The following is a 25,002-nucleotide window of genomic DNA, read 5'->3' on the forward strand; positions in this document are numbered from 1 at the left end:
CAAATAACCCAGTGCATGAAGATCTACCTAACCTCTGAATTCCTACAAATGTACTTACCAACTAATTGTGTGATTACACATAGCCTCCTACTTCTGCTTCACTTTTAATTTTGAAGAAATGTATTTAAATGTTCACCCTAAATCTCCAGCTATATTTTAAGATTCCTAGAAAATACTGACAAAGTACTTCTTCAGTATATCACCTAAGAGCACGCACTGTTGTTCAAATACTCTAAAGAAGTAAGGCTGTAAGAAACTCTCATTTTAGGGGCCTTTCCTGGACAATTGTAAATGTTCTTTGTTCTAAATACAAATCATTTTCTTTCCATCAGCTGTCAGAGTACTATACTTTTTGTGTTATATTTAACTCTGAAACACACACAGATGCCATTTATCACTATTTTTGTTAAAGTTCTGGCCAATGTATTAAGTTATGAATCAAAGGAATAATAAGTTACGAGGATGGTACAATAAAAAATAAACATAAAAATTCAATGGCAGGGGCCGGCCCCGTGGTGCACTGCTACAGTGCGCCACTTGGGAGTGCGGCGGCGCTCCCACCGAGGGTTCGGATCCTACATACAGACCGGTTCCCACTCACTGGCTGAGCGAGGTGTGGGAGCAACACCGAGGGTTGCGATCCCGTTGCCGGTCCTGGTCCGGTACGGGCGCGACACTGAGGGTTGCGATCCGTTGCCGGACATGAAAAAAGACAAAAAGGAAAAAAAAAAAATTCAATGGCATTCCAAACAAAGAAAATATAATGTAAAAAAAAATGAGACAATAAAAATATAAAACACTAAGAAATAAAATTGGTGATTTTATATAAAGAAATTATAAAACCTCAAAGAAGGTAAGATGATCTGAGTCAATAAAGAGAAAGATTTAAAATCCTAAGGATATTTTTGTACAAGTATCTTGATAGGTTGAAATTTGTAAGAATTTAATTTTGGAAAGAGATAAAATAATTTATATATCTCTACAAATGATTTTAATTCCTACAAATCCAATAGTATTATTATTTAAATAATAAGAGAACAAATTAACCAAACTGGATTGGATTACAATATACAGTGACAGTAATCAATGTTGTACTATTAAAAATAAACACAATCAAAAGTGTGGAAATAGACTAAATCATATAATAATTTATATTTGAAAATGTAAGTATTATAACAATTATGTAAAAATTAGCTAACATTTACTGAATGCTTACTATGTCCCAACAACCCTTTACAGCAAGGTTTCTCAACCCAGACACTGTTAACACTTTGAGCCTAGGATGTTTTGCAGCACCCCTGGCCTCTAACTCACTAGGTGCCAGGAGCATCTTCTCCACTCCCCACCTCCACTCACTCCACCAGTTGTGACAACCAAAAATGTGTACACATTGTCTAATATCCCCTGGGGGACAAAACTGCCCCGGAATTGAGACTATTGTTCTCCATGGTTGCAATCAATATCTGCTTACACTTAATTTTATAGATTGGTATTTTTAAATGGATTAGCATCCACCACATTATTAAGAAGTTCACATTCTACAAAATTATCCATTGAAAATAATAGGGTTTTTGAAAAAACCGGACAGAATTTTCAAAACCCAGGGAACTTGGTAACCAGAGCACTTAACAAAATGACGAAAAGTAACAATCACAATAAAAAACATGAGCGCAGTTAAATCTCCACTGACGTTTGCTCCAAGCATAAAGGTCAGTCAATCCTTTATCTCCCTAGACTCATGCTTCTTCAACTGAGATGGAGGTCCTTGGGTACAGTTTCAATGATTTTAAAAATTGAATCCAGGATACAGGTTTGTTTTCTTTTAAACACTGGAGTAAATATCTTCACAGACCCTTCAACTGTAACTCAAAACTTTTGCATTTGAGTTTTAACATAAAACTCATAAAACATAAATCTTCTATTTTAAGGTAGCATAAAGTGTCACAGATTTTGAGACCACTAAATCAGCCACTACTTTCACTAAAAAGCCACTACTTGTACTCCTGTAGAATTTCCACCTTTTTTCCCCCCTTAAATCCTCCTAATCTGCAGAAATATTTGTTTCCCTGGTTGCTGGTGAAAGCCTTATGTGAACTGACACAATTTCCACTCTGTACTGACATTTTCCTATTTACCTACTGCATATGAGCTAATTCAAGCTTTAAAAGCATGTATTGTACCAAAAGATACACTAATTTAATCCTTTAACCATCAAAAAGAAATACATCCTGGGCCGGCCCGGTGGCGCACTGGATAAGTGCGCCGCTTGGGAAGTGCGGCGGCGCTCCCGCCCGAGGGTTCAGATCCCACATACAGACGGGTTCCCGCTCACTGGCTGAGCGAGGCGCGGGAGCGACCCCGAGGGTTGCGATCCCGTTGCCGGTCCCCGGTCCGGTACGGGGGCAACACTGAGGGTTGCGATCCGTTGCCGGACACGGAAAAAGACAAAAGACAAAAAAAAAAAAAGAAAAGAAATACATCCTGAAATTCCCAATCATAATAGCAGGAGACAGTGGTGGCAAAGAGAGAAGTGACCGTAACAGCCAACAAGTGTTAGGCACTGTGCCAAAAGCCCTACAAGAACTACTTCCTTTACTCATCACAACACTGTGATGTGCCTACATACATTATCATTCCCTTTTTAAAGAGGAAGAAATGGGACTCGGGTTAAATCGTTTTCCCAAGGTTACCCAATTAAAACATAGCACAGCCAGGTTTTATCCAAACCTGTGAATCCAGAGTCATTTTAGTTTAATAATTTAATTTTAATACCATAAAACTTATTTTAACAGTTAAAATGTTAAATTTAATATGTAAAATAAATTTTTCTTAAAATTCCAATGCTACAACATATTTAAATAATAACTCAAAACTTCCCATGTATAACAACTTTTTCTACAGAAAATTCTCTAGATGGTTTATTCAAATTCAATGAAAGATTTAAAATTTCCAAGAAACCTTTACCTTCATTTGCAAATACATACTCATCTTTCCAGATCTCAAGAGTTTGTTCCAGAGCTCATCGTGGGTAGCCACAAATGAATTTAAAAGTTTCAAAGCCACAAAAATATTTATTCACTAGAAAGACAAATGCCACAGTGATCTCTTAGAATCCATCAACACACATCCACAAAGAAAGGAAGCCTGTAGCATATTCTTGCACAGTGCTGCTGCTACCACCTCCCCAGGACATTAATTCCATTTCCACATGCCATGCCAATGCAAATAAAAATGTGGCCACTGGTTGAAATGTACCCACTCGAGAACATCAAAAGAGTCAGTAAGCATTATTTGCAGCAAGCCTAAATACTTGTACCTGAACACAGTATTTCAATTTCAATTTCTCTACAACCAGGTACTGGCTATGTATATGGAAGTTTCGGTAATGGCAATGTCTGTGTTTTTCAAGTGTGTTTTAACTGTTGGTATAACTACAGGTATCCCTAATGCCCTCCCTGCCCAAAATTTATTAATTAGAAAAAAGAAGGGGGTTCTTAAAACCTTGCACCTAGTTGGCTGCCTGATTACAAATAAAACATTCTGTATATGCTAAATGTTTCAGGCTAAAATAGAGTCCAAAATGACTTCATTTATGATGAAAAATATGGTATTTTTCTCCAAAATCTACAAATACACTGCTTTTCTTTAAGATGAATACTTACAAATAAAGCTATCAAGTTATAAAGGGACTACTACTTTTGCTTTCCAGTATAATTGCTCTTTTCTACCTCATTTTGTATTGTTTGTAATAAAATAAATCACAATTGAAAAATGGGAAAAAACAAACAATACAGTGGAGGCCCTTTGTTATGCTAGGTTATAAAGGCACACAAATTCACCAAATGCACTTCTAACTGTGCAGAGTTCACGTGGGGGTCTGAGCTGTATAACGAAGAGACACGATAAATTGAAAAATGGGAAAAAACAAACAATACAGTGGAGGCCCTTTGTTATGCTAGGTTATAAAGGCACACAAATTCACCATATGCACTTCTAACTGTGCAGAGTTCACGTGGGGGTCTGAGCTGTATAACGAAGAGACACGATTGTAAAGAAGTGTGGAGCACTGGCCAGGGGCTTCCAACTGTAATACTCCAAATTTTGCAGTTCACTAGGGTGTCCCAAAAGGCTAAATGGGGGCCTGCTCCCCACATCACCCATAACAACCTGACTTTTCTTATTTTACTTATGGTGATATTGTACAGTATTTCATTTAAAGAAAGCATTATCTTGCCAGAATAAAGTTTGTAAAACACTCACCCAGAGGACTACTGGGAGAAACATTAGGTTGAAAGTCAATTAACATTCGTTAATGAACTATAGGATTACATTAATGAATATTCAGTCACATTTTCTAAATACAAAGAATGACTTTGTCAGAGCTGGCATAACTTCCCAAATAACATAAGCTGTTAAGAATCATTGCTCTTACCTGCAAAATAAAGCTCAAGAACCTCAAGACCTTTTTTGAGGACTGTAGAATAAATTATTGCATTTTATGTATTATTTTGTTTCCTAAGATAATTTTTAACAATTCCAGGGTAGGCAGAGATGGTTTCAAAATTATAACCAGACTTTATGATTTTCAGGGGCAAATACCATATTTAAAGAGTTTTTTTCAAATAAATGGGAATTTGTGAGATCCTATGATCCGACTTTTTTGCCCACTGTTATTTGGAATATCCCAACTTCATTACTTGGTTCAGCACTTATCTTTACATCAGCAATAAGCAAAAATGTATAGGCTTACTATATGCCTACGCTTATGCTTAGTGCTTGAGAGCACCACATCATCAACAGCTCAGGCAGACCACAATTATGAAAGTCAAATAATAAAAATAGTGTAAAAGATTACGTGAATGACATGGCCTGCAGAGTTCAAAGAAGGAAGAGATCACAGTTCAAGGAAGAGTTACAAAAGGCTTCCCAGGGAATGTAGGACTTAGGCTGGGTGCCTATGCACTTATGTGGATCAGTAGACTTGCTAAAATATCTAACTAGGAGAATATATACTTGTCAATAACTCACAGAAATATATACTAAAAAGGAGGAGATTTACCACATGTAAGTTATATCTGAATGAAAACAAGGGGAAAATCCACATGTAAATGACAACTCGGAAGACAATTTCTATATGTCTAAAATGCCTCGGAAGGCATTTTCTATAAAATTTAAAACACAGGTGCTCTATGACTTAGCAATTCCCCCTCTAGGGACATATTTTCCAGTTATATCTGCAGAGTGCACAATTACTCATTAAATAAGAGGACAGTCATTGCAGCACCATTTATAAAGTTAGAAAATCAAGTATCTCCCTTAATAAAATAATGAATATTTAGTGAACCCTTAGGTCTAATATCAAACATTAAGGTCTATAAATATCCAAAATTAGTTCTGGAAGACAAGTTGATTTGCACCGATCAAAATGCCAAAAAATGCAATCTCTTAATCTATAATAAACTGATTCACTACTCACAATCTATTCAAAAAAACTTCCAAACACAGCTGAGTACAGACATGGCATTCTGTTCTCCAAGTTTAATCATTTATTGACTGATCTTCCTGGTACTGGAGTTCATGAAAACACAGAACTCTGCAGCCTGGTGTGATTCACAGCCACCCTACTTATCCACCACTGGCACCAATGTGTGCTATGGTCCACACAATCTATCCTGAGTATCTGTTGCTTTAACTTTCCAGCATCGGTTTTCTAGAAGTAAGACAAAAAGTAGAGAGAGAGAGGAGAACCAATGGAAGAGCTCCTAAGTTTTAACAATCAGATGTTAGAAACAAAAGTGGAGGTCTTTTTGTACATAACTAATCATAAAGACCTTAAAGGAAAAGACTAATAAATTCTAATAATTCTGCATAGCAAAAACCAAATAAATTTAAATTTAAAATCACTATTAAAATTTTTAAAAAATCAAAATCACCTTTGTGGTGGTAGGATTTGTAATACTTTTGGACAAAGGACACAAGTATTCAAAAGGTTCTTGCCAAATAAAAAAACATAAGTAACCAAATATAAAATGCACAAGAAATTTACTGAAGAGCTATAGATTACTAAAGCAAGCATAATCACAACTTTGAAAAATGAAACAACAACAAAAAAAATGACATCAATATGCGTCTACCAAAAACAATTAAGGAGGGGGTGGGAACCATAATAATCAGTGTTGGTGAAGGCATCTGGTTTTTACACACATGAATTAATATAGCCTTTTGGAAGGGCAACAGAGAACTTTCAATATCAAAAATTATTCATACTGAGCTGGCTGGTTAGCTCGGTTGGTTAGAGCGTGGTGCTATAAAATTATCCATATAATTTCACTTCCAGAGAGTGTGCTGAAAAAGTATTTACACAGCATAAATATATGTGTAGATTTTCAAGTGGTACCGTTTGTTGTTTTTTTTTTAAAGATGACCAATAAGGGGATCTTAACCCTTGAGTTGGTGTTATCAGCAACACGCTCACCCAATCAGCCAACCGGCCATCCCTATATGGGATATGAACCCATGGCCTTGGTGTTATCAGCACCACATTCTCCCAAGTGAGCCACGGGCCGGCCCGCACCATTTTTAATATCAAAAAACACAGACACCTAAAAGTCTATCAATAGGAGACTGGGAAGGGAAATTGTGCTGTATTCATGGAAATATAAGAACTATACTGTCACTAAAAAGAATAAATTCAGTCCACTTATGGAAAAATGCTAAAGATAAACTGTTCACTAATGTTGCAGAAGAGTATGTGCAACATGCCACTGTGCAAGGACCATTTCTGGATGGATTATAAGTCAAGGTGTAAACAAAAGAAGTACCCTGAATGGTAATAGTAACTAAATGCAGAACTGAAGTAAAAGGGATTCATTTTCTATATTATACATTGCCTTATTTATTGTTTTACTCTTTAATGGTAAGAATGTTTTACTTTTGAAATCAGAAAATAAAAATTTTTAAGTGTACAGTCATGACAAGAGAAAGAAAAGTTAGTTCTCAGTAGGAAGATCTGTTCTTAAAATGCAAAGCTTTATGTCCCTCTAGTACATAAACTACCCAGATCAGCCAAAAATCTCACCAAAACATAGCTCTTCACTAGATTCCATGGCCACCTCAGCTAGATGATTTACAGGGATTTAAGAATCTGAAGGCATGAGCATATCACATTTAAACACATGGATCCCCATGTAGGCCAGCCACCAAAAAAAAAAAAAAATGGACAAGTTCAACAACACTAACATTAAGAAAGCTGTATTTAAAAGAAAAACACAACCATAAAACTTTGAAAATGCGAAGTCACAAATGAATAACCGATCAAATAAATTATTTTCCATTGCTATTTGTTATACTTCTAAATTGTGCTCATAAATTTTAAACTTTACCCTTAAAGTTGCCTCTTCCACATGAGATATAAGAATATTTCAGTTTCAAGATATATGTGTTTTCACAGGACTTGAACCCAGAGAAAAACATACCTTCTACAAGCATTTCTGGAATGTCTGCTTGATATCTGGGTCCTACTCTGATTTCACCTTTGTCAGCTAATAGCGTTTTCACTGAGGGGTCATAGACCAATGAGTAGAAAAAGGTATCCTGAAAAAAATGACAGAAAATATCTAGGTAAACATAATTTGTTCTACTTTTTATAAAGTGAAAAAATCAATGTCACAATAAAGAAAGCATAAAACTTCAGCATGTATGAATTTTGGTAAATAAATTCATAAATCTTTAAGGAGAGCATGGTGTTATCATGATCATGTAAAATAGTGCAAAATTAAATGAAGCCAAAAAAAAATTAAATAGAAACAGAATAGTGCAAAATTAAATCAAGCAAAAAGAAATAGAAATGTTTTATTATTTGTTTTGGTCTAAAAGAAAACTACTTCTCAACTGCCATTTGCAACAACATGGATGGACCTTGAGAGAATAATATTGAGTGAAACGAGTCAGGATGAGAAAAAGAAGTACCACATGTTCGCACTTATTGGTGGGAGCTAAAAAAAAAATAAACAAATTAATTTACCCACAAACACACACACACACAAAAAAAAAAACCGGGGGTGGGGGGTGGGGAAGAAGATATAACTACTATACTTTTTTTTTGAAGTTGTTACAACAAGCAAACGGAAAGGACATTCTTGGGGGGGAGGGGAGAGAGGGAGGAGGGCGGGAGGTGTCGGTGAAGGGCCATAATAATCATATACATTGTATATTGACAAAATAAAAAAAAATAAAAAAAAAAAGAAAACTACTTCTCAAACAGAGAGGAGAGAGAAAGAGAGAGAGAAGGAGAGAGACTGATTCCCTAAAGATTGGTAAAGGACTGTGATTAAAAATCAAGTAAGTCAAGTGGATGGGAGAAAACTGTAAAGATCTTTGCTAATTTTCATCTACTAAAGTTTTTAGCATATACAAATTGCTAACAACACTAAAGTATTTATTTCATAAAGCCAAAAATATTTATCTACTATCAACTAAAGCATGTGCTATTCTTCATAAAATCTTTCATTACTGACTGAAAAACAGACACAGGGGTTTTTATTAACTCTTATCTCAGCTAAGCAGAAAAATCAAACTACCTGAATGCATTCTAGTCACTACACATTTACTATAACACTGCTTTAACGGTGCAATAATACTTTGGTACAAAAAAGAGATAAATTCAAAATTATGGGCTTCGTGTCAAATAAAGGGGGAAAAAAACACTAAACAAGTATGATTGTGACTTACCTCTTTATCAAGATATGACAATACTGATTCTGTTTCATTCAGAAGTGCAACACTGCATTTTCCCCTGTTGAAAGAGAAAATAAATAAATAAATAAATAAACGTATGAAAAGCCACCTTACATTCACAGGGATGACATACAAAGTTAGGAAAATGCAAAATTAAGAAAGAGATGGCATTTAAGAATATATTTAAATGAATATATTCAGACTATTTCGACCTGCCTTACACTTCTGGTGCTGGGTAACCTATAAAATAAGATTGTCTTTGTAGACATTTATTGAGAGGCTAACCTGTGGAAGGAATTGTGTTAGGCAGTAAATCCTCACAACATACAACACTTTATAGGTATTCCTGATTATTCAAGGGAAAAAAAAGAGTACAATGAGACCTTCAGACTAAGAGTTTCTGAATCTATAAACAGACATTATGAGGTATGCACTAGGGATCTTCATCACCATACAAACTGGTGTGTAAAACAACGTTCAGATTTTTTAAGTAACCACAGCATATGAGAACCTAAAAACAATGTAATTCAAATCAGTGTGTAACTAACTTACCTTTATTGAAACTGCTCTAAGGTCTAGTTAAAATTTAAACATAGGATCTTCTATAGAGCAAGGGGCAGAATAGAGATCTACAAATTCACAGACCTTGAGGCCTGCGAGCTTTTACCTTTGACCGCAGTCCTGGGCGTGACAGTTTGGAAATGAATGTTTATTTTTAAAAGGCTTGTCTAGACTTTGAGAAAAATTAAGGTTATCCAATTAAAAGATTTACAAGCACTTTCAAAACTATCCTCACCCACTTGAAAAATTCAGTATAACTATAAATTTGACAGGAGAATTTTGATAGATTATTCAGGTTACAGATAATGGCCAGAGCTCACAAAATATATTTAAAATGCCATAACATCATTTGATTTTCTAAACAAAAGCCACAACATCCCTAAACACCAACATGTGAAAACAAATACATCACATGTACATTAAATAAGAAGCTAGAATAGCTTGCTGTAAAATTACCAAAGTGAAAAAAAATTCAAAGAAAAAAAATTACCAAAAGCAAAATAAAATACCAGAAGTAAAGTGCTAACACATTGCTCAACAGTTATAGTTTTCTAAATATTTTGCAACTCTACACTCTTTAAATTAAAAAAAAAATTATAGAAACATCTTTCTGGTAATCATCTTAGGTTAATGTCACTTAGAAAGCTTTCTCTGAGAGCATGTGGTATTTCCATATTATACTGTCAAATCTCTAAATTGGTTACCAGAAGAGTTATAAATGTTTTGTTTTTCTAATATATTTTATTCATGCTTATTAGTAAAACAGAAAAAGTAACATTATTACTGAAAAACACATAATAATACTCACAGTCAACAATTTCTTGACATACACTTACAAAGGACAGAACTGCAACCAAGAAAATTGCTCTGTTGCCATTAGCACCTCTACAGTTACCACACAGAATAAGTCCTATGGCCTGGGAATATGTGCCCACACACGCAGCACAATGAAGTAATAAATGGAGTTTCTAAAAATAGTTTTCATTTATTTTTTTCCATTCCATAACAGCTGACAAAGCAATACTTCTCACATTTAATACTTAATCGTCTAGAGGAAATAATGCCCTTTTTTGAAGTTCTCTAAACTCAGGTTTGCTTTTTAATAGGGAGAAGCAAAACCTACTGACTGTTATTTTAATACACACCACTGTCTTTAATACTCAGTTGAATTTTATGGGTTAACAGACACTGAAAATTCATATAAACAATATAGTATACTTAAAAGTCTCTTCCATGCAGTCTGAAGTAACAAAAGAATTTAAATTATCAAGCCCTTATTTTCAAAATTAGGAGATAAGGAATCATTGGTTATGCAGTTTTAGAACACAACATGACTACCAAAAAATATAAACAATACCCCAGTCAACCTAAAATATAAATTGGTTCTGGGACTGTAGTTTTATGCAAAGATGAAAGGATAATACGTGATTTTAAGTTTTTAAATTTTCTTTAATGCAGCTACATTGTACTTTTTCCTAAATTAAAATGAAAATCTAAGACTTAAGATTCTCATGTACATATATTAACAGCTAACAAAGAGGCTGAATCAGAATTACTTTATGAAGTAAATATGAATATGTAATTAACCCATGTACTACCATGCCCAGAGATGCTGATAAAAGTAGTTTAAAAAAGATGTTTAAAGCATTGGCTTCCTTTATGCCAAACAAATCTTGGCTCATAGAGTAAAAACATGGTAAATTTAAGCTAACGCCAATCTAAAGGAAATACAGTCAGCCCTCCATATCCATGGGTTCTGCATCCATGGATTCAACTGAGGATCAAAAATACGTGAGGAAAAAACAAAACAAAACTGCATCTGTATTGAACATGTACAGACTTTTTTCTTGTCATTATTCCTTAAACAATAAAATATAACAACTATTTATGTAGCATTTACATTATATTAGGTATTATAAGTAATCTAGAGATGATTTAAAGTGTATAGGAGGATGTACCTAGGTTATACAGGCAAATACAATGCCATTTTATATCAGGAACTTAAGTATCCACAGACTTTGGTCCTGGAACCAATTTCCCATGGATATGAAGGGACAACTGTTACAACCAAATTCTGAATATAGATAACCCAATTGACTTATACCTGAACTCAAGCAATGAACCTAATTGTGCCTCTTATACAATATTTTAATCCTTCAGGAATAAAGATACCTAAACATGATATAAAGCACACCAAGAGCATAACACAAAGAAATACTACTGCAGACTCATACTGCTTTTATATAGGGAACCATAAAGGCGTACAGAATTGCTATAGAGATAATATACTTTCCCACAGATCACTCATAAAGTTTTTGAAACTAAACTGTTCCAAAGACTGTGCAGGATGCTGGGATAGAAAAACATGTGAATAAAAAATTATGATACAACACGGTCCCATATTTAATGGCAGGTGCTGATCAGCCTGGAATCTGAAGCTTCCTTAATAGTATGTCCAGTATAACCCTACAGATTCAAAAACCATGTGTAAAAATGTGCATACAGGTTATATATTTTATCTAAAGATGTTACACATTTGTATAAATGAAAGATGATGAAATTAGTGGTCATTTCACCACTGCCTAGACTTTCCTTTAGTTTGATACAACTGAGGCTTGTAAAATAGTTCAGAACCACAATCCCTGCTTAGAAAAATGCAAATTTATTAGTGTCATGACAGACTTAACTGAATCCCACTATCTTGGGGATGGATCCAGGAATCTACTTGATTAATAAGCATCACCAGGTAATCTTTACATACACCAAACTTGGAAAACCACTTCTACAGATGCAAAGTCTTACTTTAAACTCTTCTTGTTCAATGAAAGCCATTATTTCTTCATTAAAGAAATGCATTTTTCTTTTGGCTTTCTGAACATTTTTTCATATGAAAAACAATCTCAAAATACTAAGCTCTGTGATTGGAAATTCAGTGAATAGACAATTTTACAAAGCAACAACCAAATTAAAAAATAATGAAGTTCAAAGATATAAAATGCTTTCAAAAGATCAGATTTCTCAAAAGTAACACTGTAAGATAAAATAAAAGATTCAAAATTCTGAGAAATGATTTCCAAACCAGAATTATATGCCTAAACAAATCATAAACTAAGTGTGAGAAAGCTTTTCAGAAATGCAAGGAATAAATTTTTTTACATTTTAGAAGACCAATCAAAAAGAAAAGGCAAAACAACATTAACTCCAAAGAAAACAAAAGGTACAAGAAAGAATATATGAGGAATATTTATATGTACATAAAACACAAAGATTATTAAATAAAAGCTATGATAATACTGGAAACACAAGAGAAAGAAAATAGGGAAGAGAGAGAAAATAAAGAGGAATTTCTAACATTGAAAAATAGTAGCAATATAAGAATGGTGAAAATGCAGAAGCCACTGTCAGAGGGGTTGAAAATGATTACAAAGTAGAAACCACATATATGGCTCCCTTTATATACTATTAGACAAGTATATACATATATTTGATATTAAAAAATAAAATTTAAATTTAAAATGAAAGGAGGATCTTAATTACATAAAGTGCATAAATGTGTATGACTACTATACCAAGAGGACAAGGATTATTTGTGATGACTCTACATCAGGTTTTCTCAACCTTGCCATCACTGATTGACATTTTGGACCAGATAATTCTTTATTGTCTGTCCTATGCACTGTAGGATATTTAGCAGCACCCCTGGCCTCTACCCACTGGATGACAGTAGCCCCAGCTACTGTGACAATGAAAACTGTCCAGACATTGTCAGATGTCCCCCGTGAAACAGATCGCCCTTGGTTGAGAATCACTGCTCTTCATTATGGAGTCAATGAACCATGGTTTTTCTTAACTATGTTTTAGTAATAAACATTTAAGATGGCCTATATAAGTGAAAGTATGTTTTTATAAATCTTTAGTTTATAAAAAAAGAGAAGCACAATGAGGAGAAAAGAAATCTGGAAACCTTTAAACATTTCTACTCAAAATTTATTTTCTGTTAATACAGTACTGCTTTAACAGATATTAACAAATAAACATTAAAAGGAAGCCAAAAAAATAAAAAATAAAAATCTGGTTAAGGAGGTAAAGTAGAAGAACAAAAAGCCAAGAAGGTAAGTTTGGGCTTAACATAAGAGATTAATGGATTTTGTGAAGAAAAATGATGGACAAGTAGTGTTTGAGGAAGGTCATTCTGTCCTTAGAATGTGGAGACTACTGAAGAGACCATGATTCTGAAGATTTGATACCAAATATGAAAGAAACTGTCAAAAAGGAATAAAGGGGGGAAAAATCCTTCTCTTGATACCACATTTCTCTTTTTTAAGAGAAAGTGCAATATTCCAAAGAAGGTAGTAGATGTTGGGAAGATCCTCCTCTCCAGGACAGGTGACAAATAAATGGTTTCAATCATCAGAAAAATCTCACAGATGGTTCCACAACATGTGGAACACCAGTACTTGGAACAATACACGGGGATATAATTGGCATCCAACCCAGCGCTCTTTGGCATTGCGATTTTGGTTGGGAAGGTAAACGCTTCAAGCCCATGAAGGGGCTAAATGGTAATTTCAAAGGAAAGATTATACAGTACAAATATAACTTTCAACAAAAGCAGGCTAAACATGCAGACTTTAAATGTTAAACTGTGATATTTTTCTCCACTTACTTATTTTTCCTACAGTCCTACTTCTATGGCAATCCTAAAAGCCTAAGTACACTGAGTACTCATGTGAAGTTCATTTCTTAAGTAGCATTACTTATATACATCAATAGTACCCTTTAGGTTAATACAAATTTTGTTTAAAAATTACTGGGCCGGCCCGGTGGCGCACTGGAGAGTGCACCGCTTGTGAGTGCGGCGGCGCCGAGGGTTCGGATCCCATGTGGAGACCGGTTCCCGCTCACTGGTTGAGCGCGGTGCGGGCGCGACACCGAGGGTTGCGATCCCGTTGCTGGTCCCCGGTACGGGTGCGACACCGAGGGTTGTGATCCCGTTACCAGTCAGTAAAAAAGACAAAAATGAAAAAAAAAATTACCAAGAAATTGCAAAAATCTAACATCTTAAGATAAAAATATTGGCATAATAAAAGGGCAAAAAAAAAATTGCCTTAATTAGAACTATTTAAAATTCCAAATAAGCTTCTTTAACATTAATAGCCAGGGAGGCTGGGGCTAATTGGGTGGGGGACATGGGGTACAAATGCTATTAGTGGTGATGGGTATGCTGCCAGCATGAATCTGGCCTTCACATCTTGGGCCTGAGTGGTAGCAATCAGCTTTGTATCTCATGAATATTTATAACCAATAAAAAAAATTTTAACCCCCCCCCCCCAAAAAAAACATTAATAGCCAAACTGGGGCTTGCCAGTTAGCTCAATTGTTTAGAGCACAGCCTTGTAAAATCAAAGTCAAGGGTTTGCGTCCCCATACTGGCCAGCTGCAAAAAAAAAAAGTAGCCAAACTGAAAAGAGACTGATAATCCATAGTGGAGTTATATTTTATTACTTATACTCAAAAGTTAGTATTACTATTAATTTTTCAACAAACGTTATCTGTAAAAATATTTTCTCTAAAGAAAACAAAGAAGGTCTCAACAAACACATCCTAAATTAAACTTACAAATTACAAATCCTTTCAGTTGAACCTCCCTGTTTTGACCAATGGAGAAATATGAAGAAATACAAAATACAGAAAACTTAATTAGGACATTTTCAGCTATTTTACTAGATATAATTTTGCAGATATACTAACAATCAGACATGTCAAATGACCTACGTACAAGTTTATTATTTGTAGTATTGTTTTTAAACAGTAAAGGCTAAAATAAACCAAATATCCATCAGTTAAGATTAAATAAATTAGAAAAACAGCCATAAAAAAGGATGAGGCAGATCTTTATGATCCAATTGGAGCTATTGCCAAGATACTTCATCTAAAAACCTGATAAAATAACAGCACCACAATTTATCCCACAATTTACTTACAGATACACAACAACATACATACCTCACTGCTTCTATGTCTAAGGAATGTTTCTGTAAGTACACATAAGATTCTAGAAACACTAATGAGCTGGAGGACCACGTAGGAGTGAGACATTTTATGGTGAACCTCCATTTTTTTTGTACGTTTGGCTTTCTGAACCATATCAATATATTACATATTCTCCCCCACCAAAAAATTCTTCAAATTAAGAAAAGAAGGAGGGGTTACAGGGAGATTGATCAGTTTTCTGTGATCCCGACAACAAAGAGGACTGTTCTATCATCTGCTAGTTTTGGAACCAAGTTTACACCAAGCATTCACCCAAACTCGGTATATCATCCCTAACCATAGCAGTGCATAAATTCACTCTAGCAATCACTCTATTCCTATCCACTAACTATAGGAGTATTTGAAACATTTTTCTTTAAAGAAAAAAATTCGACTTATAGATAAATATTTTCTGTTCATTCATTAGTTTTTCATATGACCACCTAAGGAAAAATTCTTCCTTCAAAATTTAATTACTCTAGGTAAAACATAAACCAAAAATTTTCTCAAATTACAGCTTTTGAAAATGGATGGAAATTTTTTGTCAATACTGAATAAAAGAGTCACAATGTATTTCCAAAACAGTTTGATAACTAAGTTTCATAAAGAGACACAAAGAGGTAAATACCGGTATCATGAAATACTTTTATTCAATGACCTAACTGAAAGAAGATTCACAGCATCCCAGTGTGTGTGTGTGTCTGTTAAATTTTTAGAGTCTCAATGGAATAATAATTAAATAATCAATGATAGGCAAAACCTATGTGTTTATGTCCTCTTTTCTGAGATGCCTTTAAAATGACAGCAACAGAACTAAAAACTAAGAACCTAAAACCATTGTAAACAGAATCCCAGCAGGACATCAGCAGATCAAAGATTTCAAAAAACACTGGAAGACAGATAGGAAAGACTAAGCAGAATAAATCAAAGTCCAGGATGAGCATTTAACAGGTAAACACTGGAGGCACTTTCACTAAGATCAGAAACTATTAAGCGTGGCATTGGTGGTTTTAGTTAATACAATTAGACAAGAAAAACAATTAAGAGACAAAGCCCAAAATGTGTACAAAGGGAGCTGATACTGAGGTCCTGAATATTTTCCAATCTAAGAGAGCAGGACCTGGAAAAGCCAGCTCCACAACTGCCAGTAGACAAAGTCTATCCACATAAATGGATCTCCTGGTCAGCTGCGCTATTCCCTAGGTTTTGAGTAAGAACAGATAGCTATGAATCATCTAATACTTGAGGCCAGACTACTGGACAAAGGATAAATAAAAAATCAAAAGCGGAACCTAGAGAAAACAGACGTGATTTAAGCAGCAAAAGAACTGTGAAGAAACTACTTATAATTATTAAAACGATTTGTGAAGATACTGTATAAAACAAAAATAGGATGCAGTGAAAAAGAACATGCAGCAAACAAAATTTTAAAATATTGGGAAAATTAAAATATCACTAGATATGACAGAAAGTAGTCAAAAATTTAGCTTAGAACCAAAAAAAAGGAACAAAAATTGGAAATATGAGAAAATACAGAAAACAAAGACAATCAGTCCAAGAGATCTAACATACAAGAAACAGAAGTACTTGAATGAGAGGAAAAAACATGAAAGAAATATTAGGGGGGAAATATTCCCAGCTATAAAGGGAGACAGATATCTTCAAATTAAAATAGTCTACCACATGTCTTCACCACTGATGCATTACTGTGAAATTTCAGAATGCAATGGATAGGAGAATTCTGAAAAGATTTCAAAGAGGAAAAAAAAAACAGGTAGTATGCAAAGTACGTAGGATTTATGTGTTATAAAACTAGTATTCAGTAACAACGGATGTTTTACAACAATGAAGTAACTCCTTCAAAATTTTGAGGGAAAATCATTTTCAAACCAAAATTCAATACCAAGAAATACTATGTATCAAGTGTATAGTACTAAATTATCCATAAATTTCATTTCAGAATAGTATAGGAAGTATTACAAAATATGTTAAAGAGAGATAGACTCTGATAAGTTGAGAAGTTCTGCTATAAGTTATTATACATTAAAACATAAATCTAGGGCTGGCCGGTTAGCTCAGTTGGTTAGAGCACCGTGTTGTAACATGAAGGTCAAGGGTTCAGATCCCCTTACCAGCCAGCCGCTAAAAAAAAAAAAGAACCAAAAAAACCCAGATAAAATTAAAAATTAGAATCAGAATTGACCTAGAACTTATTTCAGTTAATTTTATTATAAAAGTAATTCAATTTTGTTGAAATAAAAATAAATTCAATTACTTAACAAAGGGAAGTGCCTTGGATTGAATGTCCCCCTAAAATTTTTTTTTTTTCCTTTTTGTCTTTTTTCGTGTCCGGAAACGGATCGCAACCCTCAGTGTCGTGCCCATACTGGACCAGGACCGGCAACGGGATCGCAAACCTCGGTGCTGCGCCCGCACCTCGCTCAGCCCATGAGCGGGAACCGGTCTGTATGTGGGGTCCGAACCCTCGGCGGGAGCGCCGCCGTGCTCCCAAGCGGCACACTGTAGCAGTGCGCCACCGGGCCGGCCCCTATCCCCCTAAAATTTAATTCCCACTGTAACTATTGAGGGTGGGAGATCCTATCATGGTAATTGAAAAGTGGGGCCTTGAAGAAGTGATTAGATCCATGCCATGGCGAATGGATCAATAATGGTGTTCAGAAGCCTGGTTCTGGGGGCTTTAAAAGAAGAGCACATGAGAAGTTCTCTCTGCTCCACCATTTTCTGCCATATGAGACCCCTGGGTCACTGTTGCCACCACCAAGGCCTTCAGCAGCTGTGTTCCCTGGACTTTGGACTTCCCTGCCTCCGAAACTATAAGCAATAAATTTCATTTTCTTTATAAATTACATAGTTCCAAGTATTTTGTTATAAGCAAAAGAAACAGACTAATATAGGAAGTTTCTCTTTATAGAAGTATTCCAACTAGTTTATGAAGAAGGAACAGTATAATTAAATTATTACCACTTCATAACAACTATAAATTAGTGGCTATCTGGGCAGCAATCATCAACCACCAGAAACATCCCAAAAAGCAATAACTAAACATTATATATCTACTGATATACACCACCACCATCAAAGAAATTTTTGTCTGTTGCCCTTGCCCGCTCCAGCACACCTTTAAATCTAGCTACCAGTATGGAAGTACAAGGAAAAGAAGAACATGTAAAGGACACTGTGGGGATACAATCAGCAAAGTCTAAGCAGTGAGAAAGAAACCCCAGTTTCTTCAGCAAAAAAACGCAAGGAAAAAAAAGAGAGAAGGAAAAGGGGAAGCCCTCACCCCCACTCCCCAGGCCTCCCAATGGACTTGGCACCATTTACTAAAATGACCACCCTTTCTCCACTACACTGCCATGGTGTCATAAATCAAACTATTATATATGTAAGTCTGTTCTGGCTTCTCTATTCTGTTTTGTTGGCTTATTTCTTAATCCACTCATTAATACCACCCTATCTTAATTATGGTAACTTTATAAGTGTCTTAATATCTAATCATATAAGCAACGTGAGTCCTCTCACTTTTGGTCAAGACTGACATTGTCAATGGTTCTCAAACTTTTTGGTCTCAAGATTCTTTTACATTCCTAAAAATTATTGAGGGCATCAAAGAACTTCTGCTTATGTCTATCAATACTTACCATGTTAGAAATTAAAACTGAGAAAAAAATTAATATTTAGTGATTAATCTTAAAAAATAAACTTATTACAAATTAGCAAATATGTGTCATGAATAATTACTGTATTTTCCAAAACAAAAAAAGTAACAAGAAGAGTAATACTGTTTCACATATTTTGCAAATCTCTCATATGTCTGTTTTAATAGACAACTAGATTTTTCACCCAGCTTTACTGAAGTATAACTAGCAAATAAAACTATATATTTTTGCCGCACAGTGTGATGTTTTGATATATGTATACACTGCGAAACAACTACTAGATTTTCACATAACAGATACACTTCATTTTTTAAAAAGTCTACCCGATACCCATATCTAAATAACCACAGTTTATCTTTCAGTAGTTATCTCAAGTAAAAATGGAGTTCACGAGAAAGGCAGCTTGAAGTTCAGTGCACAATTCAAACAATCCCATGAGTATTTTTTTTTTCCTTTTTGTCTTTTTTTCGTGACTGGTAACGGGATCGCAACCCTTGGTGTCGCGCCCGTACCGCGACCGGCAACGGGATCGCGACACCACGCTCAGCCAGTGAGCATCTAGACCAGTCTCTATATGGGATCCGAACCCTCGGCAGGAGCGCCCCCGCACTCCCAAGCACCGCACTCTACCGAGTGTGCCACCGGGCCGGCCCCCCATGAGTATTTTTCTAAAGGCAACCACCATGCTTCAATACGCATCAGAAGTGGGTTTATGTGGACTCCCCACTTCATCACAGAGAACGTTAAAAAGATGTGTGATCTCTGGAAATATGATAGAAGTGATGGTTGCATAATACTACCAATGTACTGAATGTCAGCCATTGAATTGAACACTGTACAACAGTTAATGGTTAATTTGAAGTTATGTGAATTTTACCTCAATTTTTAAAAAAGGGGTCGAGATTTATTAAAAGTAATAAAGTGTACTGTTTTGTCAAGAACATTGTTCGGGCCGGCCCGGTGGCGCACTGCTACAGTGCGCCGCTTGGGAGCGCGGAGGCGCTCCCACCAAGGGTTCGGATCCCACATACAGACCAGTTCCTGCTCACTGGCTGAGCGAGGTGTGGGAGCAACACCAAGGGTTGCGATCCCGTTGCCGGTCCCGGTCCGGTACAGGCGCGACACTGAGGGTTGCGATCCGTTGCATTGAACACTGTACAACAGTTAATGGTTAATTTGAAGTTATGTGAATTTTACCTCAATTTTTAAAAAAGGGGTCGAGATTTATTAAAAGTAATAAAGTGTACTGTTTTGTCAAGAACATTGTTCGGGCCGGCCCGGTGGCGCACTGCTACAGTGCGCCGCTTGGGAGCGCGGAGGCGCTCCCACCAAGGGTTCGGATCCCACATACAGACCAGTTCCTGCTCACTGGCTGAGCGAGGTGTGGGAGCAACACCAAGGGTTGCGATCCCGTTGCCGGTCCCGGTCCGGTCCGGGCGCGACACTGAGGGTTGCGATCCATTGCCGGACACGAAAAAAGACAAAAAAAAAAAAAAGAACATTGTTAAGTGGAACCTGCTGGGGCTGGCCCGTGGCTCACTCGGGAGAGTGTGATGCCAATAACACCAAGGCCACGGGTTTGGATCCCATATAGGGATGGCCAGGTTTGCTCACTGGCTGAGCATGGTGCTGTCAACACCAAGTCAAGGATTAAGATCCCCTTACCGGTCTTTTTTTTTTTAAAGTGGAACTTGCTTTGTTTTTAAACTGTGAATGTACAGCATTGTAGAACACAGTGACTGTTAGCACGACCTGGTTCCACTCTCTTGACTTATGCTATGGCACCAGCAGTTTTGCCCACTATTGCTTTTGTAACATCAGTGCAAAACCAACACAGCGAGAAGGCAAATAACAACTTACTGTTGTTATGGAAACAGTCTTGATTTCACAACCCCCCTGAATGGGTCCTGGGAGATAACTGAGCACACACAAACCTTACTTTGAAAACCCCTTGTTTTCATTGTTCTTGATCCTTCCATTTCCATACATTTTGAAATTGGCTTCTCAATTTACACACACTTAAACCCACACACATAGTCCTGCTGAAATCCGGAATTGTTTTGAATCCTTGGATCCATTTGGGAAAAACTCACATATTATGATGACATACCTGCATTTATTTAAGTCTTCTTTAATTCCTTCAGCAATACTTTGTATCTTCTATGTGGAGGTTTTACACATCTTTCTTTAAATTCATTCCTAAGTGTTTGATGTTTTTTGATGACAATGTAAACAGAATCTTTTTAATTTAGTTTCCTAACTGATCCCTCCTCACACCATATACACAAAATAGATACATAAGGTGGAACTGTAAAGCTTCTAGAAGAAAACACAGGAAATATCTTCACCCTCTTAAGAAATCTCTACCTATTCCAAGACAGTAACATGTGGATTTGTTTTTGAATGAGTGCTCTTTCTGAGTAACAAATTATTCTTACTCAATTTTCACTCTGCTCCTTCATCCAAATCAAACCTAACAGGCACGTTTGTCAAATCCCATAAAATAGAATTTCCCAGCTTTATTTAACTGTTCTCTCCTCTTGCTGTTCCATCATTCATTTTGAAACCATATTTCTCACATATTTAAAAACCGACCAACTAACTGAGAATGAGCAAAGATGACAACAACTGCACTGCAGAATAAGCACTACTTAACAGGGGAGGCAGGTGCAACAGATACCGAGGCTCCTCTGCCACTCCACGAAAATGCCAGCAACATGGGGCCAGAATCCAGCGGTGAGCACATGTACACTTAGAAAGGAAAAGTGCTTTAATGATATACCAAAATGTTAGCAGTACTTCTGGGTGGAGGAATTACAGATTGTGTGCGTGTGTCTGTGTGTGTGTGTGTCTCTGTGTGTGTATATCCATGTGTGAGAAAATGTCTTTTTTTTATTTTCCACATTTCAACAATAAATTATATTGCCTCCATTGTCAGAAAATAAACAATAAAAGTTTATTTAAAATTTTTAATGTGCAGTAATGCTGAGAACAGCAAAATGGGCATATCATAATATACTGTAGTGGGAATATAAACTGAAAGAATAATTCTTCAAGGAAATTTAGCACTTTGTAACAAAAATATTTGAAATACATCTCCCAAACTTAGAAAAAGGTATGCTATCAAATGATAATAGTTGTTAATGTCACCACCTTACTACTGCTGGAGAAGGGAGTATTAAAAAGAATTTCCAGTAGATTTCTATCACTGTTTTCTTCATCAGAACGAGCTATGTTGTCAGGCATGGAAGGGTATGAAAATGAATGTAAAACAATATTTTTGCTCTCTATCTGATGTCCCAATGTGCAAATTTAAAAGAATACCATTTCCCATTATATGTCTATGTTCTCATTTCAAGAAAATTAGAAATATAGAAAAGTATAAAGATGACAACTGCCTGCATTTTCTGATATTAAAACAATTCTGCAATGAACCTACTAGTATATGTATTTTTACAAACTTATGCAAGAACTTCTGTAAGTCCTAAAAGCAGAATTGCTGGGTGAAATGATATGTACACATTATATGTTGATGGATTTTTCTGGTTATACAAACACTAACAACAAAGAAGAGCATTTATTTCCCTACCCTAAATAACCCTGGTTAGCTAGAAACTTTTCCATTTATCCCTTTCTCATGGTTACTGTAAACTTAAGTTTGGTGACAAATAATATGCACACGAAAGAGATTTCCTATTTCCTGACTAGTGCTCCATTTAAAAGTTTGAAGTTGATTCAGAATAAGCCACTTTCCCTCAGAGTCCTGAGTTTCATATATCCAATCTTTAATTCTCATGAAAAGAGAAAGGTGCAAAATCTAAAATTTTATTTAAGATCACTTGTAATTGAGAAGTATTCTAATATCTGATGACTTTTATTTCCTTAAAGAACAAAAATAAAATTAAATGCAAACTCTAGGCACATTTCAAATTCTGAATGGCTATTGTGTACAGTATTTCACAGTAGACAGGAAAAAAGAAAAATCAAGATACTGACCTTCAAGAATCTTACACTCTAAGGTGACGTCTGAATAGAACCATCTAGAAAAATTTTACATAAGGCCCAAAATTCTTATCAGCTGCTCAAGATACTTTCACAACTGAATTAAGATGGGCAGTTCTTCATTTTGGAGGAGAGAAAAACCACACAGAAGTAACATGGCATCGCTCAAACCAAGAAAATTTCACTATAAATTGTGATTGTAAGTCACTCTAATAGCGATGGTGATGAAGTCTGTATTCTGAGATCCTCATCTGACAATTGTTTAAAAGAAAAAGAACATAAGCTTTCTCTGAAGCACCCTGCCTCTCCTACTACTGACACCAAATTTAGTTAGGTTCTGGAATAGCTTCCCTGGCCTTTTCTTAAAAAAGCACAGCCAAGAGGCTGGAAGTTAACTGACTCAGAGCGTGGTGCTGATAACACCAAGGTCAGTGGTTCAGATCCCCGCACCAGCCAGCAGCCAAAAAAAAGCACAGTTAAAATTAAGCAATGAGGTAAACAAGGTCCTCAACAGTGGTGCTCTGAACCAGGGCCAGGTCCACCAGCATGGATATAATGAGTTTCTCTATACCACTCACTCTGTGTAACAAAATAAATGTGGAGAGCAAACAATCGAGTCCAAAAGCCTTCACCAGGACAAACTGAGGCCAGTAATCAGCAGGTACCTAAGGAAATGTTTTTAAGATACACTGAAGCATAACTTCAAAGGCTGCAGTCCAGATCCCAAGCACGAAACAACTGGCTGTTTTAAAATATGACTGACTAGCTGCACCAGAAGCTGGGAAGAGGTATTAATCACTATATGTACCAATGCTGTAATTAGCAGCTTTTAAAAAACAAGGCTAGGGCTGTAGGGCTGGCCAGTTCGGCTGGTTAGTGTGGTGCTGATAACACCAAAGTCCAGGGTCTGTGCCTTCAGGATATGCAAAAACTGACGTTGGACCATATAAAGGATACATCCATAAATTTAGGCAGCAATCACCTACGTATTCAAGTAGGTATTTCCCAGTTCCTACTACAGATCCAGCGCTGTAACATTATCTGCTTAGTATTAACAGTACAGTTTATATGCTTAAAAAGGTTTTTATTTTAGTTCTCTCCATTTGACTCGAGCATCTAAATAGAAGAATTATGTAAAAAAACAGAAAATCAAAGAGCCTACTTATTCAATAAGCTACTGAGGAGCTTTCCTTCTGTCTCTGATGCTTTTTAACACTTACACTTAGTTAGATACTCATCGTACTAAGCAGTCTGGGTTCAATATCTGAATATGCCATTTATATGTTGCGAGACTTTCCCAAGTTACTTAACCATTTTGTGCTTCAGTCTCCTTACCTGTAAAATGGGGATAATAATGGACCTACTTTATAGATACATGGAAAGCAACTGGAATAGTACCTAAGTTTAATAAATTTTAGAATTTTTAAAAGTCAAATTCAATACACATGAGCTATATATAAGCCTGGGCTAAATATATAAGATTGAATATAGGTGGAGCACAGAGGCTTTTTAGGGCAGAAAAACTATTCTGTAGGACACGATAATGGTGAACACGACATTATATATTAAGCAAAACCCACAGAGCTGTACAATACAAAGAGGGAACTCTAATATAAAATTAAGTTAATAATAACTTATCAATATTGATTCATAATTGTAACAAATGTACCACAAGGGCCGGCCCGGTGGCGCACTGGATAAGTGCGCAGCTTGGGAAGCGCGGCGGCGCTCCCGCCCGAGGGTTCGGATCCCACATACAGACCGGTTCCCGCTCACTGGCTGAGCGAGGTGCGGGAGCAACACCGAGGGTTGCAATCCCGTTGCCAGTCCCCGGTCCGGTACGGGGGCAACACTGAGGGTTGCGATCCGTTGCCGGACACGGAAAAAGACAAAAAAAAAAAATGTACCACAAAACTATATATAGAGGGGGTAATGGGAACTATCTGTACTTTTTGCTCGATTTCTCTGTAAAACTAAAACTGCCACAAAA

At 36.0% G+C, this 25,002-nt stretch overlaps 1 protein-coding gene across 2 annotated transcripts in view; it reads right to left on the minus strand.

Moving 5' to 3' along the window:
- The window catches only part of MTA3 (metastasis associated 1 family, member 3), a 194,699-nt gene that overhangs the window by 74,835 nt on the left and 94,862 nt on the right, over positions 1-25,002 (minus strand). For both annotated transcript variants that reach the window (XM_008569556.1, XM_008569555.1), the window contains exons 8-9: positions 8,731-8,794; positions 7,476-7,593 (exon numbers count right to left, since the gene is read on the minus strand). In XM_008569556.1, the coding sequence (XP_008567778.1) occupies positions 7,476-7,593; positions 8,731-8,794 (182 nt within the window). The remainder of the gene's footprint in view (positions 1-7,475; positions 7,594-8,730; positions 8,795-25,002) is intronic.

The sequence above is a fragment of the Galeopterus variegatus genome, unplaced genomic scaffold, assembly GCF_000696425.1.
Source record: "Galeopterus variegatus unplaced genomic scaffold, G_variegatus-3.0.2 Scaffold511, whole genome shotgun sequence".
NCBI classification, from domain to species: domain Eukaryota; kingdom Metazoa; phylum Chordata; class Mammalia; order Dermoptera; family Cynocephalidae; genus Galeopterus; species Galeopterus variegatus.